Below are 14,168 nucleotides of genomic sequence, written 5' to 3' on the forward strand. Positions count from 1 at the left end.
TAGCTTTGAAGTTTTAGGTTTTTTTATGGTCACTTGGGAGATGACTTCTTGTTTAGGTGTTGTGTGTGGTTTGTGCGTCTGTGTGTGCATGCACATATGTTTAATCGACACTTTATTATTTACCTCCTTCCAGTGAATGGTGGCTGGTCCACCTGGACAGAGTGGTCTGTGTGTAATAGCCGCTGTGGACGAGGGTATCAGAAACGCACAAGGACCTGCACCAACCCAGCACCTCTCAATGGGGGTGCCTTCTGTGAAGGGCAGAGTGTGCAGAAAATAGCCTGTACCACGTTGTGCCCAGGTAAATAAGCCAGTGCTCTCGTTCCAGATATCTCCACCCATTCTAGACATGTGCTTCAGGGGATATATACAAAGCCTTATTCTTGACCCGACTCTGTGACAAACATTATTTAAATCCATCATACCGTTCAATGTCTACATGGCTGGGAAATCAAGTATTTTCCCCTAAAAGAGTACTTAACTTTATTACCCAAACATGCAGAATAGTATAAAACAGGAGATTAAACACTTATGAATTTAATCCCTCTCTGTTACTCGACAAAACTGCCAGAGCCAAGATGTCAGCTTCTATAATTCCAGGGATCTGAGCAGCATCGAAAGCCACACATTTTGGGAACAACAATCTTTGATCTTCAGAAAGCCGTGGAAATTAATTGGAACTGAAATTTAGAAAATATTTTAGACTGAAATATTTGATATTTGGTGTCAGTTTCTGGGCAAGGGCAAATAAAACATTTGGAATGAATTAAGAGAAGTCTAAACTTTGTTACACAGGAGCGAATGGATTTTGAAAATACGCAGCAGTCAGCTCTTTATTATCTGCACATGTGGCTCACCTGTTTTGTGAGTCGTTTGCAGTGGTACCTACAGCAAGATTGTATCCCTCTGCCTCTGCCTGTCTTTCTGTGCTATTGTCTCCAGCTCTTATCCTTAGGTAAACAGAAGTTAATATTTGCCAACACCAAAACTAAAACCCACTAAAATGCCTAATTATACAATATATTGAAAAGTTAAGCTACAATTATTTTGACATAATCCATGAGTTTAGTGCACTCTGTTGGAATAGCTATTATATTGTCACTTTCATTATTTAAATATACAGTCTTCTTACTTCCCTCTCTTTTGCCTTCGTCCAGTTCATCTTTTAACAAAACCTTTCTCAGAGAAGGGTTGGAGAAATGAACTGGAGAGAAAGATATAATCTATGTTTTATATTCCAGTGTTGATTTCCAAATATCAAAACAGTATCCCACATTGAACCCCTTGAGAGCTTTTATTTACGGAATAAATTTTGACTAGGCTTAGAATTTCAATACTTTATCTCATTCTGTCCTATATTTTATCTAGGTGTTGTCTCCCACAATTAAAAATTCACTGAGCATTTTGAGTTGAAATGGAAACGTGCGTGCGTGTGTGTGTACTTTGGCATGATCTAGGTCAAAGCAAATGCCTTTTCTCCAAATAGCTGGGAGTTGCTTATGTAGCCAACTCTGTATGATTGAAATGTTAATGCTTTCATCATTTTTTCATGTGGCCATGTTTATATCTCTATACGTATTATTCATAATATATTTAAACAATAATTTAATATGAAATCATATAGATTTCTCCAACTATGTAGACTGAGTTGATGTAATTTTTGTCAATATCCAGGTATAAGATGTTATGTATATTAGATGTTCAATAAATGATGTTCACATTGCTTTACATTGAATTCTAGATAATCATAATTATTTACATATTTCAGGGAAAATTTTTAAAATTTAAGTCTTATTTCAATATTTTTATCCTATTTATGTAAGAACCTTTAAAGAATGCATTTTAAAGTATGACCTTAGTGAAATTTACTATATATTTTTTTCAACTTAGGACTTAAGTTGTGTGTTTTTAAAATAAGGTATCTCAACTCATTATCATTGAAATTACTGACAAGGCAGCCACCAAAATTGGGAAGAAAATGAGTCAATTCTAAATGACTGAATCACAGCAAAAAATTAGGAATATGCCTAAATACTATTTTTAAAATAAAAATAAAAATGTATACATCATCAAATAATGGAATGGAATCATGAAACAGTAAATTGAAAATAATATAGTCTTTTCAAGAAGGTATTGTGGAAGATCTCAGCAGAATCAAGTAACCTGGATGAAAATAAAATAAAAAGAATATATAGGACATACATAGGTGATAGATAGATAGATAGATGGATAAATGGGTGGATGGATGGATGGGTGGATGGATGGATGAATGGATAGATGGGTGGATGAGTGGGTGGGTAAATAGATTTCTTTCTCATTCTACCAACTTCTGCTCCTTACCCCCACACAGGTTTACTTGCTCTGCCCACATGACACTATGCACAAAGGAATTATGGATCCAAAAAGAGGCCCCCTAATTTTCAATAGAAAATTCAGAAGTTTCCCCTTTAATAGAAAAAGGGGCACCACCATGACTTACTTTTAGGTAGCTCCTGGTGACAGCTTTAGTTTCTGTGTGTCTCATTAAGCTTCCTTTGTTGGTCAGTGAGGAACCGGGTACACACCTAGTGAGGAAAGTTCGCAGAGCCCAGACAATGTATGTAGAGCATGCTCTACTTTCAGCAGTTGAAATGAATGCAGGATTCCTCAGTGGGGCATTTTCTTCAGTTTTTTGTCTTGTTTTATTTATACTTGAGCTCTGCTGCCCTCTGCCCTCAAGAAGCTCCTTCTCACTTTGACCTGATGCTGGGTTTTTTTGTGACAGTGGATGGCAGGTGGACCTCATGGAGCAAGTGGTCTACTTGTGGGACCGAGTGCACACACTGGCGCAGGAGGGAGTGTACAGCACCTGCCCCCAAGAACGGAGGCAAGGACTGCGACGGCCTTGTATTGCAATCCAAGAACTGCACGGATGGCCTTTGCATGCAGAGTAAGTCTATTTGAGCAAACGACAGACACTGGGGAGGCCTGAGATTTAACCATTTGGATTTCTTTGAAGGAAATATTAGAAATTAAAAATTCTTTGAACAACAAAAAATGCTATAATATACCTATACTAATATCCTAGCTTTCTCTCTAAATTGAAAAAGTTAATCTCCCAGGAAGCAAAATGAATAATAACTGTGTCCAGTTACCAAATGACACACACGGTGTTGCTTTCCCATAAGCAAAGAGTGATTTAGTCATTTCCGTGGATGGGCTGTCGTTCTTCCCCGACCAAGAAACCAGTACTCAGGTTTACTAGAGCACAAAAGAGCAGCCTACACTCCTCATAGAGTCGCATGACTTCCAAAAAGTAAGGTATTTATTCCTAATTCATGGCCATTACCAAACAAATGCCCATGGAACATAAAACGTATATAAGAACAGGAAGCATTTCCATGGTAGATTTACCAATTTACGAGTGTTTAGTGGGAACATCTTCACAACTCCTTGAAAATGCTGGGTTTGTGTTAATTACATTTATTTAAAGGAAATAGTGTTAATAAAAATAAGTTTTAAAAATGAGGATAGAAGATTGGCTCAGGAATATAATGGATGCTATAAGCTACATATTCCCCATTTTTCATTGCTTTGTTCCCTAGATTTTCTTAATGAGATAGCAGTTTGATTTCCACACTTGTGAACTATTACCCCTATATTGAGGAGCCCTTCAGTGTACACAATTTACCATCTCTTTCATGACGAGGAATTAAGGCACTAAGAATTGCTCAGAAATCACACCTGTGCAGATGGGTGGATGAACGATGTGCTGTCTTTGGATCTTAACTAATGGTGGCCAAGAGTTGACATCTTAGAACACATTACAAATTGCTTTTGGAATACAAGCAACCAAATATATTTGTGTAGAAGTATTTGTATTTGCCATTTAGGAACAAAATATTTTATTTTCACCACATTTATGAAATTCTCTTTACCTTCTAGAGTGTATACACACAGACCTTTAAAAAGAAACCTTGCTTAAAATGCAATTATGTTACTGACAGAATAAAAATCCATAGGCCTCTTATTTTTCTGTGCAAGGTACGTTGCATTCTTTGAGAAGGGCTGCTGCTGCGTGTAAAGCACAGCTTCTGGGTATGACTTGGAAACTGCCACTGTGCATCTCACTAAGTTTGTTCCAGAAACGCAGGAAGGAAAAGAACACAGCTCTTTTACTAACCATTTGTTCAGCGATACAAGCTTTGTTCCTCCAGGCGTGAGTTTGAGTTGAGGATTAAAACAAAAACATTCCCCACACAAGTTATTCTTTTTAACATTTTTATAATTTGGCATTCTTCCTTTGGTGGTGAACAAATTGATTCATGTGATTGATAAATAACAATCTTTGAAGTTTCTCTCTCTCTCTTTCTCCCTCTCTCAATATTATGTTTCAACTTTGGGTGATTTATTGCCTGCTGCTTCTATTATGCATGTTTAAAAATTTCCAAAGCAAGCTATTCAACAAGGACTACGATCCTACAAGATGCAACATTGGGTCTTTCATTACTTACACAAAATGACACATTCTAGATTATGACATCTGTCAAACACAAACATGAAATATTCAAATTAAGACTTTCATAGCATCCCCTAAGCATCTGGCTTATTTCTAACAGCATTAATAGAATTTTTTCTTATGATTGGCTATTTGCCAATAATGATGGTTTGAACTGTGTGTGTAAATAAGGAAGGGGAATGAGGCTACAAAGAGGGGAGTTTTGTTATTCCTTTTTGTTTGTTTATTTTTTATCAAGTCTCTTGTTAGACTGAAACATTTGGGTGTTTGGATTAAAATCAGTCAGTTAAAAAGCTATTTCCTTTTACAATTTTGGTTTGCTACAGTAACAGCCCCTACTAAGTCAATAAACTCTTTTATCTGCCCTCCTATATCTAATCTAGTGCAAGACAGAATTGTAGTCTGTACTACTATTGATTTCCTCAGTGATAAAAACCACAGAGATATTGCTGTGCTGTGTAATTATAGTATTTTACAGTGAAAGCTATAGTCTCTGTTTACCAGCAAGCTGGGTGTTTCTGGCATAGTGTTGCTGCCAAAGTCTTGCAAAGAAATACTATTGCTCTTGGCCCTTACTTTGGAGAACAAAAGACTTTCCAGTAGTCAAAGTACCAAGCTTGCGAGAGGGACAAGGCCTGTATTAAGGAAAAGAATGGGAGTAGAAAAGACACCTGGAAAGTTGCAATCAACACTTAGGCATTATCATTTAATGTTTATTTACTTTAGGAGAGTTGGTGCCTTCAATGTATTAATAAATAGTTCAAAAATAAACAGTTCATCAATATTGCAATATTATCTCAAAATAAGCTATTCTACTTACCTTTGAAACAGGTATGCAATATCAACTCCGAATCTACTCAAAATTATCTACAAATGATTCTGTTATAAATGTAGATACACTGCTAGGTAGGAGAAATTCAGAGTTCATAATGGATGTCACTAGAATGCAGAGTTACCTAGATACTATGGTGTAGTATGTTTTAAAAGCCAAATGGGTACTTAAGAACAATATAATGTGAAATATTCAGAAAATATGACTGTCAATGCTTATTCACTAATTTGTTCAAAACAATCATATTCAGATACATCTCTTCCTTAACCACCTCCCTCATTACAACCACCTTAGACTCAAAATATCTAGAAATCTTGGATAAAATATTAAAACTTAAAAGACATACATACTCATATGGAGTGTGTGTGTGAGGGAGAGAGAATCAAGTTCGAAAGAAAGATGATAGAGAGATCCTCAAATGCAAGAGATGAAGTAGAAACTCAAATCTAGAAAGGTAACTTGTGAATGGACCCCAGAATAACCAAGAGGGACATTGGACATGGATGTAGGTCCTAGGGCTTGGGAGTTAGGGTTTCAGTTTTGGCACGGACGCAGAAACCACACATGTGAGAGAGCCTGAGGCTGAGAGTTGAAAACAAGAACCCTGAATATAAGTGGCTATATTCATAAATGGCTAGCCCCACCATGAAAAATAACTAGAAAATTTTTACACACCCGGAGTAAGCCTAGAGAAGCCAAAGGAAAATTCATGGTAGAGAAAAGAAAAATGAAGTCCTCATTTAAATAAAAGCTTTAATAAAACCACAATCATACACCCAGCTCTGGTATGGAGTCTAAAATAAAGTATAGGGAGCAAAAAACAAAAGATGCATAATTTACATAATTGGTGAAACCTCTGGGGAACCAGCAGAAGCAAACAGCAAGACATTCTCTGGAGTTCTTTCCACAACCCAAGTGCATTGGTCTATGATAAAAATAGCCCACTCCTGAAAATGAGTTTACAGTACTAATTTTCATATCACCCAAGGGAACAGTCTGCTGTAAGGGAGAGTCAGCAACCTAATAAACAGGTGAGTTAGTACTCTCATAACATGGCCTCATAGAGCAATCTGAATGAGCCTATAAAATAAATAAGAAGAAGACCAACAGTATTTTTAAGAGGAATGTAAGGACAAATGAAAGAATAGAATACTGTACAAAGGACAGATAGATTTGGGAAAACATCAAATAGAATATCTATAATTGTAAACATGGTGATTGAAAGTTAAAACTCAATGGAAGATTAAAACTCAGATCAGATCAGAGACAACTTTAGATAAAGCTGAAGAGAACATTAGTAAACTGGAATATAGATGTCATGAAACTTCTCAGAATACAAGAAAGAAAGAAAAAGCGAGTGATTGTATAAAAGGGAAATCAAAACACATGGAAGATAGAATGAGAAAAATCGTTTATTACTAAAGAGGGAAAAATTAAAAAGATTTTCAGACAATCAAGATACAGAGGGCTTACTACTCAAAAACTCTCACTGAGTAAAGTACTAAAGAAAATTGATTCTTTTATAAAAAGGGAGACTAATTAATTAAGAGGAAGTTGAAAATAAGATGGAACTAAATTATAGATAATATTAACAAAGAGTATGCGAAGGTGTGATCTAAGTTAAAATTTTCTAATTTGCGTGTATTGTTCAGGAAAAGAACAGTAATAATATTTGCACAAGACTTTACTGATTCAAGTGGTCCAGTTAAAATGTTAACACTGACTACACACATAAAAGTTAAATGCATAAATTCAAAATAAGATTTTTAAGGGCAAGAAAGGAGCAAAAAAGAAATAAGAAAAATGTGGTAAATGAAAACAATGAATAAGGTGGTATATTTCAGGGATCAGCATATATCAGGGATGATAATGTAATGAATTAAATTTACCTGTTAAGGGAAATTCAAAATTCTAGGAAAAAAATCCAATTTTATACTGATTATGAGAGACATACTTAAATCATAACTATAGAGAAAGATTGAAAGTTGAGTTATATAAGTTAACTATGTAACTTGCAATATCGTTCAGTCTTTATTTAAAAATGTCCAATTAATGGCTTTGACTGTCTGATTAAGACATTCTTAATTCAATCCCATTTCTCATTATGCCTAAGTAACACATGTTAGAGATTGTTTTTACTTATAGTTTTAATTTAGATTTTTGTTTTACTTAGACTTTATAGTTTCTGGAATGTTTCATTTTTCATTGAAGAATTAACCAGAAGTTTTCTAAATTGTTTACCAGGTTGTTAGTTGTCTGTGTAAGACATCTTAGAAATCTAGGTATTATCTCAGTGTCAATTGAAATTGTTAATCAAAAGCCTTTGAGGGTTACTAACAAAATTATTCAATATTGTAAATATATGATAATGCTAAATGTTAGTGAATATACGGTAAAGTAGAATCTTTTGTATCTTGCTAATGGGAATACAAATTTTTACAATTATTTGGGGAAGTGATTTGACAATATGAGTTAAGAGCTTTAAAATTGTTCACACCCTTTAACCCAGTAATCCTACTTCAATGAATAATTTTGAGTAATTAATATAAATACCCAAAAGGATCTGTGACAAATATGTTCACATTCTTTGTATTTTATTGTAAAAACTTCAAAATCCAGAAGTTTAATATTAGAGCAATGGCTAATGTAATACATACTACTTACTTATGGAATATCATATGCCACTAAAATATTGATGATGGTTTAACATGAAAAAGCAGAATATGGATCTACATATGCACTTAATCATAACTATGTAAACTGCAAACTTAGGAAAAGATAAATGAAACTTGTGCATTTATGCTAGAGAGATTACAAGTAATTTTTCTCTTTTTCAATATACTTTCTATTCTCCATATTCTTTATACTTAGTATTTCATTATGTTTATCATTGTAAATGACTTTTTAAAAAAGGTATGTTGAGGATTGGCTAGACCAACTGCTGTCTCGGAAGCAGGAGTGTCGGGATTTGAGATGGTGCCCTAGCACTGACTCATCCTGGGAATTTGGTCACATTGATTCAAATTAGATTAGATTACCAAAAAAGTATTTGCATAAAACCTAGGTGGCCCGAGTTACTTATAACCAGTAAATCAAGTGCATCTATAAAAGGATTTTGAAGACACGAGGATTTGGACCTGAGTTATAGTGTTGCATTATTTCCCAGTTGCCTATCATATACCTATCACTCTGTCCTCGCAGCCATACTTATCCTTAAACTGTTTGATAAATTGGATTCATTATGTGGTGCTACATAATTTCATTTGTGAAACAAGGTCATGGTCTTTAAGCAATTTCAGAAGCCCCACTAATTTTTTTAGGCCGTCTGTACAGATTGGTTGATATTGAAGTAATGTGTATCATGTATCTATTACACTGGATAGATGCTCATTGGCCTGAAAAAATAGTTTCTGCACTGGAAACACTGCCTTTAAATTAAGAACTTCTGTAGAATGCATTATTAAAGAGTAATTAAAAGCCATCAAAGTCACTTAATGTCCCAGAAAGAAATTGGACATTTTTGGTTTATAAGCACATCGTTAATGGAAAAAAAAAATAAATAACTGGAATTTTTAGGTATCCTTACAGATATGGATTACATTGAACAAGAAAGGGCAGTGACTTGGAGTGTTTTTCACTATTGAAAATAACTAAACACACATGTCTGATATGTCTGATATCATTAATAATATTAATAACAGATTAAGCTGTTTTTATTTAATGATACTACAGAATATTGTGTCTCATTCAAAGGCTGTAATGGAAAGTCCACTGTGCTGTGTACCCATTTATGTTTCTTTGTATCATCCCTAAAATTATATGAAAATAGCCCCTATATATATATATATATAGTTTTGAAATAGGATTTACATAAAATTGTTCTGGAGAGAGAGAGAGAGAGAACGCTAGACACAGAGAAAGAGATGCAGAAGAAGAAAAAAGCACTCAAGAAAATCTCCAAAAATGCTAAGTCAATAAGCATCTTTACCTTTTATTTTGAAATACAATTGTATTATCAAGACCTGTTGACTTTTAACCTTTATAATCTTTATAAGGAATTTGTAGTAAGGTCCACTTTGTGATGGTTGGCGTGTGATGGTTTACTCCGTGCTTACCTCTTCCTTTTGAAAATAGCAATCCAAGGGCTATCTCTGTAGCTTGGTCCAGAAATGGTGCTTTATATGTATTTATGAATACACTCAATTAGATTATTACATACTGCAGCTATTCCTATGGACTTTAGTTTTTAATCTCATTTAACGATTGGAGTCCCACACAGGGATATGTAGCAGTTCAGATCTGAATTTAGAATTACTCCTTCCTGCTGAAGAGGGTTTATGCCACAGTAGACAAATTAAAAATTTCAATTTACAAACAAGAACTACCTGGAATTGTGTCTGCATCAGTGAACTTCCTGACTTTGGGAAATTAAAATGCTATGCAGTCTGCAAATTTAGCACTTCCTACTCATTAAAAAATTTATATGTCGCACAGCTCTTCCATTAATTCACACGTACAGAGGAAGTGGGAGCACTCCGCGTGTAAATTGTGGTGTGGACACGCTGCATACCAGGGCCCCCGGAATCCCAGGTGCATTTAATGTGGGGAAATAATTTACCTTACAGATAGTCTTTTCTTGACTTTAGAATGATGTGTTTATAACCACTGTGGTAGGCATCTGAGAAGGTGCTAGTCGGTTTCCAGTGAAATTCTTGTCCACACAGCAGTGTGATAGCAAAGCGTAACTGTGCGTATCAGACAGTGAGTGCTTTTATCTGTAGTTTGGAAGGAGTTGATGTCATAGTGTGTTTGTATAGTCCTTGATATGCATAGTGTCCCAGCTGGCACATAAATATTCTGTATGTGGACTGGCTGCCCGACACACTGCTCTGCTGTCTCCGGTGTAATGAGTGCGGTTTGCTTTAGCTTTTTTCCTTTCTGGTAACACATCTTCCTGCTTTCAAAAGCAGGGATGTGGTTAGACACTTTAGCCCACAGAAACCCGATTCACGCCACTGGTGGCCCAGGCGGATGAGTGTACGAGGACAAATGCAAGGTCCTCAGGTCCTGGGGTGGAGAGAAACCTGAGGGCCCCAAGAAAGATGCCACCTTTCACAACCACAGCCCCACATGGACTCCTTCAGGATCACGGAGCTGCAAGGCTAAAAATCCAGCAGAGAGGGTGATACACATGCTAGAAACCAGCCTCTCTATTTTTGAGTCTTTATCACTTTGCTTCTTCTATCAGATGTCTTTACTACCATGGATTATAATATCATTGCCTTTGGATTTAATAGTTTGTTATTTTTCTTAAGGAGCCTTGATGGCGAGAGAATATACTGCATTAAAAACACTTGGGCAACTGATCTATAGGCTTGATTTTACCCAGCTGTTGAGTTCAATTTCAGACATTTATTCTTCACCTCCGAGAGAAGACTTACATCTGAGATGTGAATTCCCTTCTAGTCATTTTCAGAAGGGCGTGGTTGTTACTGTCAGGAACAGGGCTGTGGATCCGTTTAGTGAGGCCTGGTCTGCCTACTGTCCTAGGAAGGCTGGAGCAGGACGTAGCATTGGCAATTTAGATAACCGACAGCAGTGATAAACAAATGTTCTTTTCGGTTTTTGTTGTTGTGTCCTAGAATTTATGTATGCATTTATTCGGAGTTCCTTAAGCTCCTGTCAATAAATAAACCCCCAGAAGAGTGGTAAATTATAATAAATGACCATGAGTGTCTTTGACGGACCTGACCTTTGACATCATTAGTGCAGTCCTGATGGGCTTCCTAGATAAGGACCAACCTAAAAGGCCAAAAGCAAAAGATCTGGATATGTTTATTTTGAATGGCGCTTGAGGTTTTTAATAAGAACATTTGCATCAGAAGAAATGTGATTGGGGTGAGAAAAATCTCATATTTTGACTTAATGTAAAGTCACTGGCAAAAAGAGAGACCAGGCAGCCAGGATGAGGAGAGAGGGGATCCCTCAGGAACAGCAAGAGTCTTCCAGAGCTGGGATCGTAAAATGAGGATAGGTCTTCTGGAGGGGTCTCGTGTACTTCAGATAGATAAATACGCTGAAACTACCCCAAAACTTGATGATTTAAAATGCTTACTTTTATAGACCACACTTAATGCTTTTATAAACTAAAACTGAGTTATGTCGTATTCATAACTTACATACTACCCCCATATAAGATATGAATTAATCCTCACAATATCGTAAAATCTGTCCACATGTATTAAGGTCGTAGAAGCAGCTCCATATTGAAATATAATGAGTAAGCCCTGAAGGCAAGCAGGAACCCCTTATAATCTCCACCCACCTCCCTTTTCGCTAGGAATTAGATAGTTAATCAAAAGACAGAGCATTTAAATTCCCAAACATCTACATAAAGACTTTCCTTTTAGGTGTTTCTGAAATCCGACTCAGTGGTTCTCAAACTTTGGAGGACAGAAAAATTACTGTATCTCATATATTTTAGGAATTTAAAGTAATTGCAGATATAATTTTAATTTTATTCACTTTCCACCTAATGCACTAACTTGGGCCGTGGTGTAAGTTGCTTCTACCTCTAATCTACTGGGTTAGACATGGCCAAGCTGAAGCAAAATGACCTGAGTTCAATTTAATCAAACTCAAAAAGTACAGAAATTAACCTGACAAACAGAACTTTCGTTAATCCCCTAATAATAGCTGTATCTTGCAAAGGAAGAAACTGAGGCATAAAATTGAAAATAGCCCACCGAGCGCCCAAGACAAGTTAGTGCAAGAACCAGCATTTGAACCCAAACTGTCCCATTTTGAAATAAATGTTTTCTCAGGTGGGCTCTTGGATGCTGGAAGCAAGTGGTTGTCAGCTGTTACTGCTTTATTTATTTGTTTATTTATTCTTTTAGAGACCATCATGTGCTCTTTATTGGAATAAATGCAGACAAATTATCATAATAGTAATTCACATGATTCAGGGCTCAGTAATTTGAGAGAAGATAAATGGATTTAGCAGTTATGAAGGCGCTGAAAGAATACTAAAAAAAGTGTATTAAAAGGTTAAAGACCAACAATTGTAGAAGGAAACATTGTAACGAAATGCAAGAGAGGGTAAAGGAATAGACATTACATATTGGACAAAAAATAGTTAAATATCGAATAAGCAGACACAGATTTTTCAAGGCATGCACATATTTGAGTGACATGCATTAATAGAAAAATCAGAAGCCCTATGTCAACTGAGATCAGATATTTTGGAAAGAGAAGAGAGAATAGGGAAAAGCAGAATTACAAGGTAAAGAAAATATGTATGAAATACCCCAGGGAATGCTAAGCTTAGCATGATCATGGATGAACTCTTTACAGATTGCTTTGGAATCTCTTTAACCTGGAAGAGATCTTTCCAGAAACTAATTGTTTGGTCTGATGTTCTATTTTATGTGATTTCAGCTTCATGTATATTCAAAGAAATCACTTACAGGCAAGACTTTGAGGCAAAAAATAGCTATTTTTGATGAAACTGTAAGATACTATAATCATGAGTACCAATAAATTAAGATAGATTGATAACTTACATTGCAGATTAGAGAAAAATCAAACCTTTATAACCACGAGGGAATTACTCACAAGATACAAGTCGTTTCCGCCACAGAATTTCAGGCATATCATCATAAACTTTCATAATATTTGAGATAAAGAGATAATACAAAGTGTAACAAAGAGAAAAACATGGCTCATATGCAAAGTTTTGAAATAAGATTGGCATCAGACTTCTCAACAGTAGCTGGGAGACAATGGAGCAATAGCTTCTCAAACATTCTGAGGAAAAACTTTATGCACAGCCAAAATATAACACAATTGTGGAAGAGAGGATAAAGACATTTTTAAGCACTATTTATCAAATAATTTCTCTATAATATACTCAAACTCAGAAAGACATTGGAAGGTGTGTTTTACCCAAAGTGGGACTAAATTTTATAAGAAGACCTGAGACTGAGTAAACAGAATATTCGACATAGGAAAGGAGCAACAGGAATTCACAGGATAAAGATAAAAGAGAAAATCCCAGAATGGCAGCTACCAAGGAAGCAATGACTTCTGGAATGTGGGGGATTGAGAGCTCAAGACAGTGTGTCTGAGAGAATTGACTTCTGGCAAATTGTGTTGAGTGACTGTTGGATTGCGGTAGAAGACATTCACAAGGACAAAGGTAATCTAGCCAATGGAAAAGATAGTCTATTATTAACACCAGGAACAAAAGTTGTTTAAGGAAATAATACAATGACTTGATCAAAGCAACAACCAATTTTTCATAGTTGTAAAAATGTTATCTGGAGGCTGGCCGAGTGGCATAGTGGTTAAGTTTGCACATTCTGCTTCATGGGTTTGGATCCAGGCAAAGACCTGTACACCGCTCATCAAGCCATGTTGTGGCACTATCCTCTGATGTCCTTTCTCACTCTTTTCTTCAGTGTGCTAATTCCATTTTCTCCAGTTATCAAGGGTTTCTGCTACTATGCTATATTTCTAAGATCATTCCAAATCTGACATGATGACACTTTGTCCTTGACTGATGTCGCCATAGGCCGAGCTACCAGCATCTCTCAGTTGGACTAGTTCAATAGTCTCTCACCTGGTCTCCTGCCACAACCTTAGGGTGGCTCCCACCTGGCCAGCTGAGAAGCTCCGCTGCTCCCGAAGTTGGCTTTTTCTCTCCAGCAGGAATGTCTGCCTTTTCCACCTTGGTCAGGACTATCCCTTGTTGTGGGGGTTCTTTTTATCCAGTTTTCAGTTTTCTACCCAGCATAATTTTTCCAAAAATAGTTGTAACCTGGTTGTGTTCATGGG

The 14,168-nt window shown here is 36.1% G+C and overlaps 1 protein-coding gene across 5 annotated transcripts in view; it reads left to right on the top strand.

Moving 5' to 3' along the window:
* The window catches only part of UNC5C (unc-5 netrin receptor C), a 358,229-nt gene that overhangs the window by 290,128 nt on the left and 53,933 nt on the right, over positions 1-14,168 (top strand). For all 5 annotated transcript variants that reach the window (XM_070505334.1, XM_070505335.1, XM_014834219.3 and 2 more), the window contains 2 exons: positions 134-301; positions 2,765-2,929. In XM_070505334.1, the coding sequence (XP_070361435.1) occupies positions 134-301; positions 2,765-2,929 (333 nt within the window). The remainder of the gene's footprint in view (positions 1-133; positions 302-2,764; positions 2,930-14,168) is intronic.

The sequence above is a fragment of the Equus asinus genome, chromosome 3, assembly GCF_041296235.1.
Source record: "Equus asinus isolate D_3611 breed Donkey chromosome 3, EquAss-T2T_v2, whole genome shotgun sequence".
NCBI lineage: Eukaryota > Metazoa > Chordata > Mammalia > Perissodactyla > Equidae > Equus > Equus asinus.